The sequence below is a fragment of the Polyodon spathula genome, chromosome 5 (genome assembly GCF_017654505.1).
Source record: "Polyodon spathula isolate WHYD16114869_AA chromosome 5, ASM1765450v1, whole genome shotgun sequence".
NCBI classification, from domain to species: Eukaryota; Metazoa; Chordata; class Actinopteri; order Acipenseriformes; family Polyodontidae; genus Polyodon; species Polyodon spathula.
Genome location: NC_054538.1, coordinates 577,244 through 594,643, shown reverse-complemented (window position 1 = coordinate 594,643; position 17,400 = coordinate 577,244). Strand labels below are relative to the sequence as shown.

The 17,400-nt window shown below is 43.9% G+C and overlaps 1 protein-coding gene across 4 annotated transcripts in view; it reads left to right on the top strand.

Annotated features, from left to right (window-relative positions):
- LOC121315378 (palmitoyltransferase ZDHHC14-like) overlaps nucleotides 1–17,400 on the top strand; it is a 75,920-nt gene that overhangs the window by 38,348 nt on the left and 20,172 nt on the right. For all 4 annotated transcript variants that reach the window (XM_041249408.1, XM_041249409.1, XM_041249410.1 and 1 more), the window contains exons 3-7: nucleotides 2,506–2,664; nucleotides 9,555–9,692; nucleotides 15,684–15,732; nucleotides 16,095–16,197; nucleotides 16,624–16,733. In XM_041249408.1, the coding sequence (XP_041105342.1) occupies nucleotides 2,506–2,664; nucleotides 9,555–9,692; nucleotides 15,684–15,732; nucleotides 16,095–16,197; nucleotides 16,624–16,733 (559 nt within the window). The remainder of the gene's footprint in view (nucleotides 1–2,505; nucleotides 2,665–9,554; nucleotides 9,693–15,683; nucleotides 15,733–16,094; nucleotides 16,198–16,623; nucleotides 16,734–17,400) is intronic.

The following is a 17,400-nucleotide window of genomic DNA, read 5'->3' as shown; positions in this document are numbered from 1 at the left end:
AGTGCAATGCAGTGTATTAGGAAATCAATCTGAGCCTGCATCAATGTATGCAAGTAGCACGTCTCCGATATCCTAGTAGAGTTAACAGGGCAGGATGAATACATTTCCTGGCTGGTGGGATGTACAGTAGGTTTTGTTTCTTGTGTTCTGTTTTCTAGTGGTCATTAAGGTATGAGTCTGTGAATCCTGATCTGAGACACACAATAGTTTAATAATTACGTACGGATTAAAAACGATTTAATAATTTAAAAAGTGTACCAGCACAGGCACTGTTGGCTCAAAAGGACAACAAACCGTTGTAATTGACATTATGTGACACCAGTTGTATTGGCACCAGTTAAAATGTTGTAGTATTATTATTATTATTATTAGTACTTATTCCTTAGGTGTTTTCTTGGTAATAACACCAGTTGTATGTGGTCAACACCGTGGTTAAAATGTTTGTAGTGAATTAGAAACATTATTATTATTATTATTATTATTATTATTATTATTATTATTATTATTATTATTATTCAGTGCAGTTATTAATAAATGGAAAGTATTTACATTTTGTACAGTCCAAAATACTGTAATTAAAAGGTTCTGTAGTGAATTAGAATTTGGACCTGTTTTCTAGCCTGTGAGACGATGTTTCAGTGATTCTTTCAGTGCAGTTCCATTGCCGCGCGCTGTGAGACGATGTTTCAGTGATTCTTTCAGTGCAGTTCCATTGCCGCGCGCTGTGAGACGATGTTTCTGTGATTCTTTCAGTGCAGTTCCATTGCCGCGCGCTGTGAGGCGATGTTTCTGTGATTCTTTCAGTGCAGTTCCATTGCCGCGCGCTGTGAGGCGATGTTTCTGTGATTCTTTCAGTGCAGTTCCATTGCCGCGCGCTGTGAGGCGATGTTTCTGTGATTCTTTCAGTGCAGTTCCATTGCCGCGCGCTGTGAGGCGATGTTTCTGTGATTCTTTCAGTGCAGTTCCATTGCCGCGCGCTGTGAGACGATGTTTCAGTGATTCTTTCAGTGCAGTTCCATTGCCGCGCGCTGTGAGGCGATGTTTCTGTGATTCTTTCAGTGCAGTTCCATTGCCGCGCGCTGTGAGGCGATGTTTCTGTGATTCTTTCAGTGCAGTTCCATTGCCGCGCGCTGTGAGGCGATGTTTCTGTGATTCTTTCAGTGCAGTTCCATTGCCGCGCGCTGTGAGGCGATGTTTCTGTGATTCTTTCAGTGCAGTTCCATTGCCGCGCGCTGTGAGGCGATGTTTCTGTGATTCTTTCAGTGCAGTTCCATTGCCGCGCGCTGTGAGGCGATGTTTCTGTGATTCTTTCAGTGCAGTTCCATTGCCGCGCGCTGTGAGGCGATGTTTCTGTGATTCTTTCAGTGCAGTTCCATTGCCGCGCGCTGTGAGACGATGTTTCAGTGATTCTTTCAGTGCAGTTCCATTGCCGCGCGCTGTGAGGCGATGTTTCAGTGATTCTTTCAGTGCAGTTCCATTGCCGCGCGCTGTGAGACGATGTTTCAGTGATTCTTTCAGTGCAGTTCCATTGGCGCGCGCTGTGAGACGATGTTTGAGTGATTCTTTCAGTGCAGTTCCATTGCCAGTGTTTGACAGTAAAATATTACCATTCCACTGCCTCATTCTTTTAATCTCTTACCATATCAATGATAAAGATTTTTCTCACATACCAATTTTACTTCCTTTTGAGATGCTATTCATCCATTATGCCCCCAGGGATGTTTTGATTTTGTTTGCAAAAAAAAAAAGTCTTTGATGGGAAACTCTGTAAAGCTCATAATATCAGTGAAGAACTGATATCAACCCAGCTTTAGACCAAAGCAAATCATGACTTTTTTCTTTAAGCAAGTAAACAGTGTGGTTACCAGCCACATTTGAGTGTATCCCTTTGAATATTCCACTGTCCCAGGTCTAAATCAGGTTTTTTCACCATGGTTTTTTCCCCAATTTGGAATGCCCAATTATTATTTTTTATCCCAGTTCTCCGCTGCAACCCCCTGGCGACTCAGGGAAACGGAGGCTGGAACACGTGTCCTCCGAAATGTGTTTTTGCCAATCTGCCTTTTTACGCACTGCAGATCCACAGTGAAGCCACCAGACCTATAGTGCTGGAGGACAACACAGGGGTCACTGGTGCACGATGAACTGTGGATTCCGACCTAGTCCCTCCATACCTGGGCGGTGCTCGGCCAATTGTGCGCCGCCCCCTAGGAACCCCTGGTCAAGGTCGGCAGTGACACAGCCTTGATTTGAACCTGCGATCTCCAGGCTATAGGGCGTATCCTGCACTCCAAGCGGAGTACCTTTACTGGATGCGCCACTCGGGAGCCCCAAAATTGGGCTTCCATTGTGCTTTCTGAAACATGGGAACCTGTGATTTAGACTAGCCTTGAATTTCAGTGGATTTTGAACAGACCATGATGTTAAAATAGATAGAACTGCAGTGTAGTTTTTCCCGCTACCCTGACCCATTTGGAATGTGTTTTTGCTCATTTCTTTTTTCAGATGTTGCCAATGGCTCCAGCTCAGGAGGATATCGCCCCCCTCCAAGGACCAAAGAGGTGACCATCAACGGACAGAGTGTGAAACTGAAATACTGCTTCACCTGCAAAATATTCCGACCTCCTCGCGCCTCTCATTGCAGCCTTTGTGACAACTGTGTGGGTGAGTAACCATTCCAGAGTGTAAGCCTGCAGTCTTCCTGATACTGCTGTCATACATCCCATACTCCCTTGAGTCTAGTCTCTCCTTCAGGAGCACTGGGCTACATTCATCAAGTCTTACAACTCAGTTTGACACAGTGGAGGAATTGTAATTGCAAATTTAGAGGTTGGGTAAAAAACACTCACAAATCCAACACCTGCCACAACCAAACGGATTATCTATTGATAATGGGCTTTGTCCAATAAAGATCTACCACTTTTCGGCTACGTTTGGTGTAACTTGCAGCCATATCTCCAAACCCTCTTCTATCATTCATACACACCTCACCCTGGTTTCACGTGCCATTGTTCACGCTTACTAACCATTCCATCTGAGATTCCAGTCCCTTACATAGCGCCCCCAGCAAGGCGCTTCAGTATTTCATAGTCACACAAACACCCATGTCTAGCTGCTTGAATTACATTCTGAAAAGGGGACACAGTATCATTACTAGATCTGAAGGTGTACGTTACAGAACACATGTGCTGATGTATGTGTTAATGCACATTAGTACTAAGCAAAGTTACAGGCATGGATTTTAATTGAATATGAGGAATGCAATCAGGTGTGGTGTGAACATAATACAGATTCAAAAGCAGTCCCTTATCAAAGTGCCAATCCCATCTGCAAATCTGCTTCTACTGCATCGAGAGCAGATGTTCCTTTTAAAATCTAACGGGAATTCAAACAATGACTAAATGCTGTGACTGGCGTTTTGACTAGGACATGTGCCCCCTTGTGGTAGAATTTAGAAAAGTTCATTTTCATGGGCCTTACAGGGGAAAACCATTTTTCAGCACATGCATAATTTACAAAATGAACAGTTCAAATGTATTGTTACAAAAACTCATAGAGGTGCAGTGCTGGCAACTTTCCATTACAGCCATGCCGCATCAATGCTAGATCTTTTTTAAGCGTTTTTAGGGTTTTGTTTGTTTTAAGAAAAGTGAACAAACAGCTGAAAACTTTTTGTGCCGCCTCCTTTTTTGTTGCTCAGTAACATACATGTATTAAACAGTGCAAAACACAGATTTCAGTACTACAGGAAACGCTGGAAATCACAAATAGAGCGTTTCTTTGCAGCTAGTGTGAGCGCAGCTTGTGTGGCTGTATCTGTGTATTTTTAGCCATAGGCAGAGACCCCACTATTCACTATTCAGGGTCGCGATGTGAAATTCACTGATGAATGGTCCATTTCAACCATAGGTCGAGTATTGCATGGTGAAGGTCTCAATGGTTGCAAGCCAAGAAAAAGCTAGTCTTCTGAAAACATCACAAGGACAATCACTCCAAATGTGCAAAACGGCATTTGAATAATGAATATGAGTTCTAGTCAGAGGTTGGAATGATGAAACAAAAATCGAGCTATTTGGTCATGCTGTTAATCCTTACGTTTGCAGAAAGTCTGGTGAGGCGTACAAAGAAAAGAACATCATACCTACTGTCAAGCATGGAGGAGGTAATATCCTTCATTGGGGCTGTTTTTCCTGTAATGGTACAGGAAACTTTGTTGTAATTAATGATAAAATGGATTCCATAGCATACCAAAAGATATTGGCCAGTAATCTGAAACCCTCCATTACAAAACTTGTTTTAAAGTGTAACTGGACATTCCAACACAACAACTCCAACAGAGGGGTTCTTTTTCTCTTAGTTCATTTTGTGCAGTTTCGTCCCCTTTAAATTAGGTATGGTTCAGAAGATGTAGTTTGTTATGATAGGGTTCAAAAGTCCCCAATGTTTAAGGTAGTGTTCAAAGATGCAGTTTGGTTCGGTATAGGGTTCATTGAGATGTAGTGTTCCTGGTAGTGGTTCAGAAGATGTAGTTTGTTTACCCCCCCCCCCTTATTCCCGGTTCAGAATGTAGTTGCCCCTTATAGCCAGTCTGTTCCACCCCCCCTTGTAGTTGTTTAGGGTAGGTTCAGAAATGCCTTTTTTGTTAGGTAGGTTTTTAAGGTAATGGTTGGTCACCCCCCTTCTATGGGGCTGTCCTTTCCTGTAATGGTACAGGAAACTTTGTTGTAATTAATGATAAAATGGATTCCATAGCATACCAAAGGATTTTAAAGTTCAGAACTGGACATTCCAACACAACAACAATCCAGAGGGGTTCAGAAGATGCAGTTTGGTTAGGGTAGGGTTCAGAAGATGCAGTTTGGTTAGGGTAGGGTTCAGAAGATGTAGTTTGGTTAGGATAGGGTTCAGAAGATGCAGTTTGGTTAAGGTAGGGTTCAGAAGATGCAGTTTGGTTAGGGTAGGGTTCAGAAGATGTAGTTTGGTTAGGGTAGGGTTCAGAAGATGCAGTTTGGTTAGGGTAGGGTTCAGAAGATGTAGTTTGGTTAGGGTAGGGTTCAGAAGATGTAGTTTGGTTAGGGTAGGGTTCAGAAGATGCAGTTTGGTTAGGGTAGGGTTCAGAAGATGCAGATTGGTTAGGGTAGGGTTCAGAAGATGCAGTTGGTTAGGGTAGGGTTCAGAAGATGCAGTTTGGTTAGGGGTTCATCCTCCGGCCATGATAATGACAGACTGCAAGCTTTGAGATTGCTGTCTGCAAACTTGGTATACTGCTGTTGTGTTTGATTCTTTCACTCAAGTTCCATCTGTGGTGTTCTAACCACTGACCATTGCCCGTGCTTGTTCCATCAGAGCTGCCATTCCCGGTGCTTGTTCCATCAGAGCTGCCATTCCCTGTGCTTATTCATACAGAGCTGCCATTCCCCATGCTTATTCCATCAGAGCTGCCGTTCCCCATGCTTATTCATACAGAGCTGCCATTCCCCGTGCTTATTCATACAGAGCTGCCATTCCCCGTGCTTATTCCATAAGAGCTGCCAATCCCCATGCTTATTCATACAGAGCTGCCATTCCCCGTGCCTATTCCATCAGAGCTGCCATTCCCCGTGCTTATTCCATCAGAGCTGCCATTCCTTGTGCTTATTCCTTCAGAGCTGCCATTCCTCGTGCTTATTCCTTCAGAGCTGCCATTTCCCCGTGCTTATTCCATCAGAACTGCCATTCCCCATGCTTATTCATACAGAGCTGCCATTCCCCGTGCTTATTCCATCAGAAATGCCATTCCCCATGCTTATTCATACAAAACTGCCATTCCTTGTGCTTATTCCTTCAGAGCTGCCATTCCCTGTGCTTATTCCATCAGAGCTGCCATTCCTCGTGCTTATCCCTTTAGAGCTGCCATTCCCCGTGCTTATGCATACAGAGCTGCCATTCCCCATGCTTATTCATGCAGAGCTGCCATTCCCCATGCTTGTTCCATCAGAGCTGCCATTCCCCGTGCTTATTCATACAGAGCTGCCATTCCCCATGCCTATTCCATCAGAACTGCCATTCCCCATGCTTATTCATACAGAGCTGCCATTCCCCATGCTTATTCCATCAGAGCTGCCATTCCCCATGCTTATTCATACAGAGCTGCCATTCCCCATGCTTATTCCATCAGAGCTGCCATTCCCTGTGCTTATTCCATCAGAGCTGCCATTCCCCGTGCTTATTCATACAGAGCTGCCATTCCTTGTGCTTATTCCATCAGAGCTGCCATTCCCTGTGCTTATTCCATCAGAGCTGCCATTCCCTGTGCTTATTCCATCAGAGCTGCCATTCCTTGTGCTTATTCCATCAGAGCTGCCATTCCTTGTGCTTATTCCTTCAGAGCTGCCATTCCCCATGCTTATTCCATCAGAGCTGCCATTCCCTGTGCTTATTCCATCAGAGCTGCCATTCCCCGTGCTTATTCATACAGAGCTGCCATTCCCCATGCTTATTCCATCAGAGCTGCCATTCCCCATGCTTATTCATACAGAGCTGCCATTCCCCATGCTTATTCCATCAGAGCTGCCATTCCCCATGCTTATTCATGCAGAGCTGCCATTCCCCGTGCTTATTCCATCAGAACTGCCATTCCCCATGCTTATTCATACAGAGCTGCCATGCCCCTTGTATTATTACATCAGAGCTGCTCTTCCTGTTCTATTTCCTGTCTTTCTCTTTCCTTTTAAATCAAAGGCTTTTGGTCATTGTAGTCATTCAATAAACTCAAACTTCTTAACAGAACCTTAAAGAAAGTTACAACACGCTCCAGCCCCATGAACTTGGTCCTTAGTTTAGATTTCTAGAGGGTACAAAAGCTGGGCGCCTCAACAGAGTCCCAGAGGACAAGCGTAGGGAACAGGATCTAACTTGTCCGTCACATCCATGAAAACAGTTCCATGACTCTTCCAGTTCTCCACATCTGCTTCAGCAGCTTGTCCTTGCTGATGAGGGCTACATCACCCATGCGCAGCATGGTAGGTTGTGTTGCATTGCTGCTTTGTGCTGACTTGAGATCCAGCAAGTACTCCTTTTGCCAGCAGGTCCAGAAACTGTTCATGAGTCTTTGCCAGTATTTCCACCTCCTGGGACATCTCTTCCCTTTTGGGGTTAGGTGGCTGATCGACTGCTGGAAAGTTTTGAGGTGGTCATGAGGTGAGTCGTTGTCCAACTAGGAAATGCGCTGGTGGCTGTGGTTCGTCAGCCTCATTTGAGAATTGCCGCTACTTTAGTCAGAATGGTGCTCAGCTCTTCAAAGTTTCATACATTCGTCTAAAGCAGTCGACCACAAGGGTCCCTTCCATCAAAGCGTGCTTTCCTTTAAGTTGACTATCGTTTGTCCTCAACTGGGGAGATCTGCAGATTTATACTTCCCGCTGCAATGTGACCAGGACAATAGTTAAGTCAGCGACTGAATTTCTGTCACTCTGTTAGCTACAAACGTCTTCCAGTTCTGTGCTGTACTGCATATCCAGTGCAAAACTATCATCGAGTCTGTCCACACACACAGTACATTTGCGTCCGCTCCATCTGTAGAGGCTTGGTCAAAGAGCTCCCCAGTCTGGATCCTATCAATCCTCTTAACAGTTTAAGGCGAGGAAGCGTGATTTTCTTCAGAGGGGCCACTCTGGATTTCGATGCAACCAGGCTTGTAATCACCTTCCCATTGCTAGCTTTACACTATAAATAGGCCACTGCGCTGTATGCTCTTTCACTTGCATCACAGAACACGTGATGCACAGAACACGTGATGCACAGAACACGTGAAGCCCCCCCTTCGTTTTTGCACAATACCATCTTGGTATGGACGAGTGGTGTAAATGTGGCAGCTCTAGACACCATCGTTGCCATCTGTCAGACAAGTCTGGTGGCAGCTCTTCATCCCAGTCCAATTCTCTTTCCCACATTTCTTGGAAGAGACATTTTACATGAATAGTAAAAGGAGTTAAAAAGCCAAGATTGCAGAACTCTTCTCTTAGTGTTCCTTTGTCACCTTCATGAAGTCAAGAAGAGGTCGCAGGTCAAACACAAAATCGTCCGATTCCGGCCTCCACACTAACCCTAACACATTCAGCACTGTTTAATTGAATTTTCAACTCTGTGGTTTGGTCAACTGCGTTCTCCTCTCATCGCGCTTTTTATTTTTGTTCTATGATAGATGTTTCTATGCTCAGTATAATTGCTGCAGTATTGGCACCTATCCAGTTTAAGCAATCAAATAGAATAGTGTGTGTGTGCGTGTGTGTGCGCGCGTGTGTGTGTGTGTGTGTGTGTGTGTGCGTGTGTGTGTGCGCGTGTGTGTGTGCGCGCGTGTGTGTGTGTGTGTGTGTGTGTGTGTGTGTGTGTGTGTGTGTGTGTTTGCCCCCAACATGCAAGCGATCGGACTAGTGCTTGTACAGCCCCGAGAAATGAATTTCTCAGAAATCTCATATTACAATGACGGCAAAGTACAATGGAGTACAAAGACAGGCTGGCAAAATGTACTGATGAAACAAACATCTGTTGTACAATTTTTTTGTGTGTCTTTACAGTGAAATGTGATGAAGCTGTTCAGAAGCACTCTGCTGTATTTTTGTTTTTGGCAGGCTGGGGTCCGTTCATCTTGGACAGGAATTTGGTAAAAAGAAACTCCTTCCTTCCTCCCTCTTTTATTTGAGCATCCAACTGCACAACAAGTCTCTGGAATACTATAAATAAATAAATATAGTCTCTCTAACTGAACTGTCGTATTAATGTATGCTCCAATTTCTGCAGGCTGTGACCAACACTCGCTTGACCATCAAAATGGCAGACGTGGCCACCATGACATCACGTGCAAAGCCTCAATATTCAGGGTGATTGGAAAGTAAGTTTACTGAGGTGCTCCCGAGTGGCGCATCCAGTAAAGGCGCTCTGCGTGGAGTGCAGGATGCGCCCTATTGCCTGGAGAGTGCAGGTTCGAATCCAGGCTGTGTCATTGCCGACCATGACTGGGGGTTTCTAGGGGTGGCGCACAATTGGCCGAGCAGGACAGTCCACGGTTCACTGCACACCAGCTACCCCTGTGGCTGATAGGGCACCTGCAGGTCTGCAGTGGAGCCATTCAGATTTGTGTTGTCCTCCGGCACTATGGGTCTGGTGGCTTTGCTGTGGATCCGCAGTGTGAAAAATGATGGATTTGCAGGAACACGTTTCGGAGGACGTGTGTTTCAGCCTCCGTTCCCCGAGTCGTTGGGGAGGTTGCAGCGGTGAACCGGGATAAAAATAATAATTGGCCATTCCAAATTGGGGGGAGAACCAGGGTAAAAACCGATGACTAAATTAAAAATTAAAAAAATAAATAAGTTTGCCACATCAACACACCATATCTCATGTGGTAAACTTACTTTCTAATCACCCTGCATGTATATCATTTCCTCTTTCCTTTCTTCATTTACTCAGATATAGTGTTTTGGTGGCATTGATGTCCTGCTTCTTTTTTCACAGATCAGGGAATTCTAAAACCAGCAGAACGAATGAAGTAATGCTTTCTTCCTGACTTGTCGTTGCAGAGCGGTTTGACCACCACTGTCCGTGGGTGGGTAACTGTGTGGGGAAAAGGAACTACCGCTTTTTCTACATGTTTATTTTGTCGCTGTCTTTCCTGACCATCTTTATATTTGCCTTTGTCATCGCCCACATCATCCACCGTAAGTAAACTGCACGAGAGAATTAAACCAGTGAGCCAGCTAGTTGCTTTATAAAAAAATAACAAAAAACTCACAATTATTGAAAAATGTCACATTTCAGTATCTAACATGAAATACTGTGCTACTGTTATGGCTTTGGGTACACATTTGTGATCTTATTTTGTAGTTTCTTTTGATTACATGAAAGATGTTAACATAAGTTATAGTTTTTATAGACAGGTTGATAAGATGTTGTGTGTGTGTTGTATTCATGTACACAGAGCATCACTGAGACCAGACACAGCCATGAGTGTTAAACCTGGGAATCAGTAGAGAGTAACCCTGTGTACACAGAGCATCACTGAGACCAGACACAGCCCCGAGTGTTAAACCTGGGAATCAGTAGAGAGTAACCCTGTGTACACAGAGCATCACTGAGACCAGACACAGCCCTGAGTGTTAAACCTGGGAATCAGTAGAGAGTAACCCTGTGTACACAGAGCATCACTGAGACCAGACACAGCCCTGAGTGTTAAACCTGGGAATCAGTAGAGAGTAACCCCGTGTACACAGAGCATCACTGAGCCAAGACACAGCCCTGAGTGTTAAACCTGGGAATCAGTAGAGAGTAACCCCGTGTACACAGAGCATCACTGAGACCAAACACAGCCCTGAGTGTTAAACCTGGCATCAGTAGAGAGTAACCCTGTGTACACAGAGCATCACTGAGACCAGACACAGCCCTGAGTGTTAAACCTGGGAATCAGTAGAGAGTAACCCCGTGTACACAGAGCATCACTGAGACCAGACACAGCCCTGAGTGTTAAACCTGGCATCAGTAGAGAGTAACCCTGTGTACACAGAGCATCACTGAGACCAGACACAGCCCTGAGTGTTAAACCTGGCATCAGTAGAGAGTAACCCCGTGTACACAGAGCATCACTGAGACCAGACACAGCCCTGAGTGTTAAACCTGGCATCAGTAGAGAGTAACCCTGTGTACACAGAGCATCACTGAGACCAGACACAGCCCTGAGTGTTAAACCTGGCATCAGTAGAGAGTAACCCTGTGTACACAGAGCATCACTGAGCCCAGACACAGCCCTGAGTGTTAAACCTGGGAATCAGTAGAGAGTAACCCCAGAGCATCACTGAGACCAGACACATGTGTACACAGAGCATCACTGAGACCAGACACAGCCCTGAGTGTTAAACCTGGGAATCAGTAGAGAGTAACCCCGTGTACACAGAGCATCACTGAGACCAGACACAGCCCTGAGTGTTAAACCTGGGAATCAGTAGAGAGTAACCCTGTGTACACAGAGCATCACTGAGACCAAACACAGCCCTGAGTGTTAAACCTGGCATCAGTAGAGAGTAACCCCGTGTACACAGAGCATCACTGAGACCAGACACAGCCCTAAGTATTAAACCTGGGCATCCATTCAGCCCCTCTACTGCATTGGTTCTGTAAGTGCACTTGTACAGTAGGGTGTTGATCCTGTGCACCTGCTGTGTAAGTTATCTCGGGTGGCACATTTTAGATTGTTAGCAGGGCTTTTTAACATCATTAAGATGGCTGTGCATTGAATAAATATCATTGCATTTCAAGGAATAAACCAGATTGGAGCGTGTATATAGGAAAAAGGTGCAGTATCATCTGCAGCCTCCAATCAGGAGGCTGTACTAATGTGACATCAGCATCAGACATGGAATAGAATGCTATAGCATCTCTCTCTCTCTCTCTCTCTCTCTCTCTCTCTCTCTCTCTCTCTCTCTCTCTCTATATATATATATATATATATATATATATATATATATATATATATATATATATATATATATATATGTATACATACACACACAGTGGTTTGCTGAAGTTTTCACATTTTGTTGGCATCTGAGCGTACTCCACGACGCTTTCAAATAAGACTTTACATGTAGAATCTACACAAACTACTCCACATTGATAAAGTTAAAAAATGCATATAGAATATAAATAAGTAAGATTTACAGAGAGAAACAGATTAATCTCAGTTGCATAAGTATTCAACCCCTTTGCTACTGCAGCCCTAAATCAGCTGAGGTGCAAATGATTTGTTTGAAAGGTCACAAAATTAGTGAAATGGTTTCAGCCTGTGTTTACTCAAAGTGGTTTAACTTGTAGATAATTACCCTCAGGTATATAAAGACTTTCAAGCAGCAACTCACATAGTGATCCAACAAAGCAACCATGAAGACTAAGGAGCTTTTCAGACAAGTCAAGGATAAAGTGATAGAGAGGCACATAGCAGGAGAAGGGTACAAGAAAATTTCAAAGGTGCTGTATCCCTCAGCACAGTGAAGTCCATCATTAAGAAGTGGAAGATGCATCATACCACCCAGACACTACCCAGATCAGGTCGCCCTCCCAAACTGAGCAGCCGCGCAAGCAGGAAACTGGTTCGGGAAGTCACCCTGAAACCAACAGTGACCTTGAGAGATCTGTAAAGTTCTGTGTTTGAGATGGGAGTCAGTGTTCACACATCAACAATAAGCCGGTTCCTACACAAAGCTGGCCTGTATGGACGGGTGGCAACAAAGAAGCCATTACTCAAAAAACTTCATCTAAAGCACGTATGTAGATGATACTGCAGACATGTGGAAAAAGATTTTGTGGTCGGACGAGACAAAAATTAAACTTTTCGGTCTAAATTTCAAGTGTTATGTCTGGCGCAAGCCCAACACTGCAGATCACCCAGTCTGCACCATCCCAATTGTCAAGCATGGTGGTGACAGCATCATGTTATGGGGATGCTTCTCTTTAGCAGGGACTGGGAAGCTTGTCAGGATAGAGGGGAGAATGGATGGTGCAAAATACAGGCAAATCCTTGAGGAAAACCTGTTTGAGTCAGGTAAGACTGAAACTGGGGAGGAAATTCACATTTCAGCAAGACAATGACCCGAAGCAGAAAGCCAAAGTCATACTGGAGTGGTTGAAGAAGAAGAAGAGAATTAATATTCTTGAGTGGCCCAGTCCTGACTTGAATCCAATCGAAAACTTATGGCGAGACTTGAAGATTGCAGTTCATCAACGATCCCCAACAAACCTGTCAGAACTAGAGCAATGTTCCCATGAAGAATGGCCAAAAATTTCACCATGCTACTGTGCAGAGCTAATAGAACTATCCAAAAAGATTCATAGCAGTAATTATTGCAAAAGGCGCTTCTACCAAGTACTGACTTAAGGGGCTGAATACTTATGCAACCAGTAAATTTCATTTTGTTCATTTTCTTTGCAAGTTTTGCTGACATTTAACCTCCTCCTCATATAACAGTGTTCAGTTTAACCACTATAGCTTTGAATAAAAAAAGAATGTTTGAAAAACTGTGCACACATTATTTGTAATTCAACAAAATGTGACATTATTGGTAAGGGGTGAATACTTCTTGCAAACCAGTGTGTGTGTGTATGTGTGTAAAGATAAGGCAAAGCCTGCTTTAATGAACAAAGCAATTAACAGTGAACAATCATAGCACTGCATTCCCTAATCAGCAGAGTCCATAGATTACCCCAAAATGAAAGTTCATAAATGAAAGCCCAGCTCACTCACGGTTCTCTTTGTGATGCCAGTCCGGCTCCCATTCATGTTCACTAAAGATTCCAAATAGAAGGCTGCTACCAATTTTCTTCAGAGTAACATTCCAATCAATTCTAATCCACAGGGGTATCTTCACTCGCTGCACTACAGCAAGACCAGACTCCACAGAGTAACATTCCAATCAACTGTAATCAATAGCGGTATCTTCACTCGCTGCACTACAGCAAGACCAGACTCCACAGAGTAACATTCCAATCAACTGTAATCAATAGCGGTATCTTCACTCGCTGCACTGCAGCAAGACCAGACTCCACAGAGTAACATTCCAATCAACTGTAATCAATAGCGGTATCTTCACTCGCTGCACTACAGCAAGACCAGACTCCACAGAGTAACATTCCAATCAACTGTAATCAATAGCGGTATCTTCACTCGCTGCACTGCAGCAAGACCAGACTCCACAGAGTAACATTCCAATCAACTGTAATCAATAGCGGTATCTTCACTCGCTGCACTGCAGCAAGACCAGACTCCACAGAGTAACATTCCAATCAACTGTAATCAATAGCGGTATCTTCACTCGCTGCACTACAGCAAGACCAGACTCCACAGAGTAACATTCCAATCAACTGTAATCAATAGCGGTATCTTCACTCGCTGCACTGCAGCAAGACCAGACTCCACAGAGTAACATTCCAATCAACTGTAATCAATAGCGGTATCTTCACTCGCTGCACTACAGCAAGACCAGACTCCACAGAGTAACATTCCAATCAACTGTAATCAATAGCGGTATCTTCACTCGCTGCACTGCAGCAAGACCAGACTCCACAGAGTAACATTCCAATCAACTGTAATCAATAGCGGTATCTTCACTCGCTGCACTGCAGCAAGACCAGACTCCACAGAGTAACATTCCAATCAACTGTAATCAATAGCGGTATCTTCACTCGCTGCACTACAGCAAGACCAGACTCCACAGAGTAACATTCCAATCAACTGTAATCAATAGCGGTATCTTCACTCGCTGCACTGCAGCAAGACCAGACTCCACAGAGTAACATTCCAATCAACTCTAATCAATAGCGGTATCTTCACTCGCTGCACTACAGCAAGACCAGACTCCACAGAGTAACATTCCAATCAACTCTAATCAATAGCGGTATCTTCACTCGCTGCACTGCAGCAAGACCAGACTCCACAGAGTAACATTCCAATCAACTGTAATCAATAGCGGTATCTTCACTCGCTGCACTACAGCAAGACCAGACTCCACAGAGTAACATTCCAATCAACTGTAATCAATAGCGGTATCTTCACTCGCTGCACTGCAGCAAGACCAGACTCCACAGAGTAACATTCCAATCAACTGTAATCAATAGCGGTATCTTCACTCGCTGCACTGCAGCAAGACCAGACTCCACAGAGTAACATTCCAATCAACTGTAATCAATAGCGGTATCTTCACTCGCTGCACTACAGCAAGACCAGACTCCACAGAGTAACATTCCAATCAACTGTAATCAATAGCGGTATCTTCACTCGCTGCACTGCAGCAAGACCAGACTCCACAGAGTAACATTCCAATCAACTGTAATCAATAGCGGTATCTTCACTCGCTGCACTGCAGCAAGACCAGACTCCACAGAGTAACATTCCAATCAACTCTAATCCACAGCGGTATCTTCACTCGCTGCACTACAGCAAGACCAGACTCCACAGAGTAACATTCCAATCAACTGTAATCAATAGCGGTATCTTCACTCGCTGCACTACAGCAAGACCAGACTCCACAGAGTAACATTCCAATCAACTGTAATCAATAGCGGTATCTTCACTCGCTGCACTGCAGCAAGACCAGACTCCACAGAGTAACATTCCAATCAACTGTAATCAATAGCGGTATCTTCACTCGCTGCACTGCAGCAAGACCAGACTCCACAGAGTAACATTCCAATCAACTGTAATCAATAGCGGTATCTTCACTCGCTGCACTGCAGCAAGACCAGACTCCACAGAGTAACATTCCAATCAACTGTAATCAATAGCGGTATCTTCACTCGCTGCACTACAGCAAGACCAGACTCCACAGAGTAACAGTCAGGGGATCTCAAAATGCAACTTTCCATGAATGGGAATAGCTTCACTTTGGACTAGGGTTCACCAAACGGATTCAGTCTGGAATTAACTCCATTTGGAACTTTGGTTTTTGCAGGGAAAAGAGCAGATATACTCCAAGGCATGTCTGTCTTGTAATTCCTTCCCAGATTTTATCTATCTATCTATCTATCTATCTATCTATCTATATATATATATATATATATATATTCATATATATATATAATATAGATATATATATATATATATATATATATCGAATCCATTGTATTGTGTGTTCTGTGCTATTGTGTTTTACTCTCTTGTGTTTCAGGGTCTCATCAGACAGGATTCTTGAATGCACTGAAGGACAGTCCTGCTAGATATCCTTTCACTGGATTTGGCTCAGCATGAACTGCTGTTACCTGTGTGCCCAGTCTTCACACAGGGAGAGCCTGGCTGGGATTATAGTGTGTCAGGATCCTTATTTAGCAGGGCAGGAGGATACTGAGTCGACTCCATGTCAGTAAATCATTTGCAGTGAGTCGGAAGTGCAGTTAGCTTGATATTAAGTTTGAGGCTTTCCTGCTGGGAATGAGCTCAGTGCTGTGAGCAGCTCTAGGGTGTGTGATGGCACCTCTCTTCTGGGATTTCACACAGTGCAAGTCCAGCTGTGATATCATAGTGTTTTACAGACTGTAGCTTGAGTTGGGATTGTTTTGCTTCTTCCTTGACTCTGTATCACTGTGCTGGAAGCAGTCGTTTGCTTCTTCTCTGTATGGTCTATTGTCGGTCTCTCAGGATTTCACACATACCTGATCAGCTCCAATCAAACCACCAATGAAGACGTGAGTGTTGAAGTGCTTTCATGTTACTGATTACTAATGTTACTATTGCATGATACTGTAGCTCTGGTAAAGCTCCTTCAGTTGTAAAATGAGTGAGACGTGGAATTTGGGATCTGCCTGGATCAGAACCTGGGCAGATTGGACATGGGTACAAGATCAGGGCTTCCACAAGTCTCTCTGTAGAGAGCACTCTTATCCAGTGACGTGCACAGCTTACACCCTGTCCACTCATTTCACCTGGGTTTACTGGACTTCAAAAACCAATGTCCAGCTCTGAATAGCTTAAGCACGTCCGTATGGAATAGTTCCCGAGTTGAGCTGCACAAAGTCATATTCCAGGACCTAACAGAGCTGATGGCTTGAGATTTATTATTGTATCAGAATTTTTTCCTACAGATCACTTGACTAATTTTCTATTTGTTTTAGATTAAGGGATCGTGGTCAACTAAAAGAGGCAAAGAAAACTACAATCCCTACAGCCATGGGAGCATTGTCACGAACTGCTGTGTGGCGCTGTGTGGACCAATACCTCCCAGGTAAAGAGACTCCTCTGTTCAGCTGCTCCCTGTTTACAGCGTGAAACCCTTGTCCTCTGACATTGTGTTACTAAATGAACACTATGTGAGTAATCTAGTCCCCTGTCATGGCTGTGAATTCAAAACTGTCAGTGTGATGAATACGTTGATGCACCTTCATATGTCCCCAGATCGTGTGAGACACCAAGTACACAGTTTTAAAATGAGATGAGCCGTTCTCAAGCTACAAGTGTGACATGCAGACAGAGACCTCAATACTTCCCCACATGCTTCTACTGCTAAAAGATAATGCTGAACAATGTGAATACCAGGCGGCTTCATCCTAATTCAGTGAGTGAGCTTCTAGATGTATGGAAACATTTCCAGTTTGACATGAGTATATACGGACATGTGAACAGATTTTCTATTGTATTTATTTGTTATTCTATAGCATTCATTTTTCATGAAGGTACATACACCACTGGGTTTCTTAATGGCGAATGATTACAGTTCTCTCCCAATAAGTCCCTCTACAGTACTTCAACCTTCCCATACATCTTTCTACTTGATCTGTGAGTGCTTCTGTTTATTTATTAGCTTATTTCTAATTTATCTTAGACAGAGGAGTAATCTATCCACAGAGAGAGAGAGAGAGAGAGCTCAGAGAGGAGTAATCTATCCACAGAGA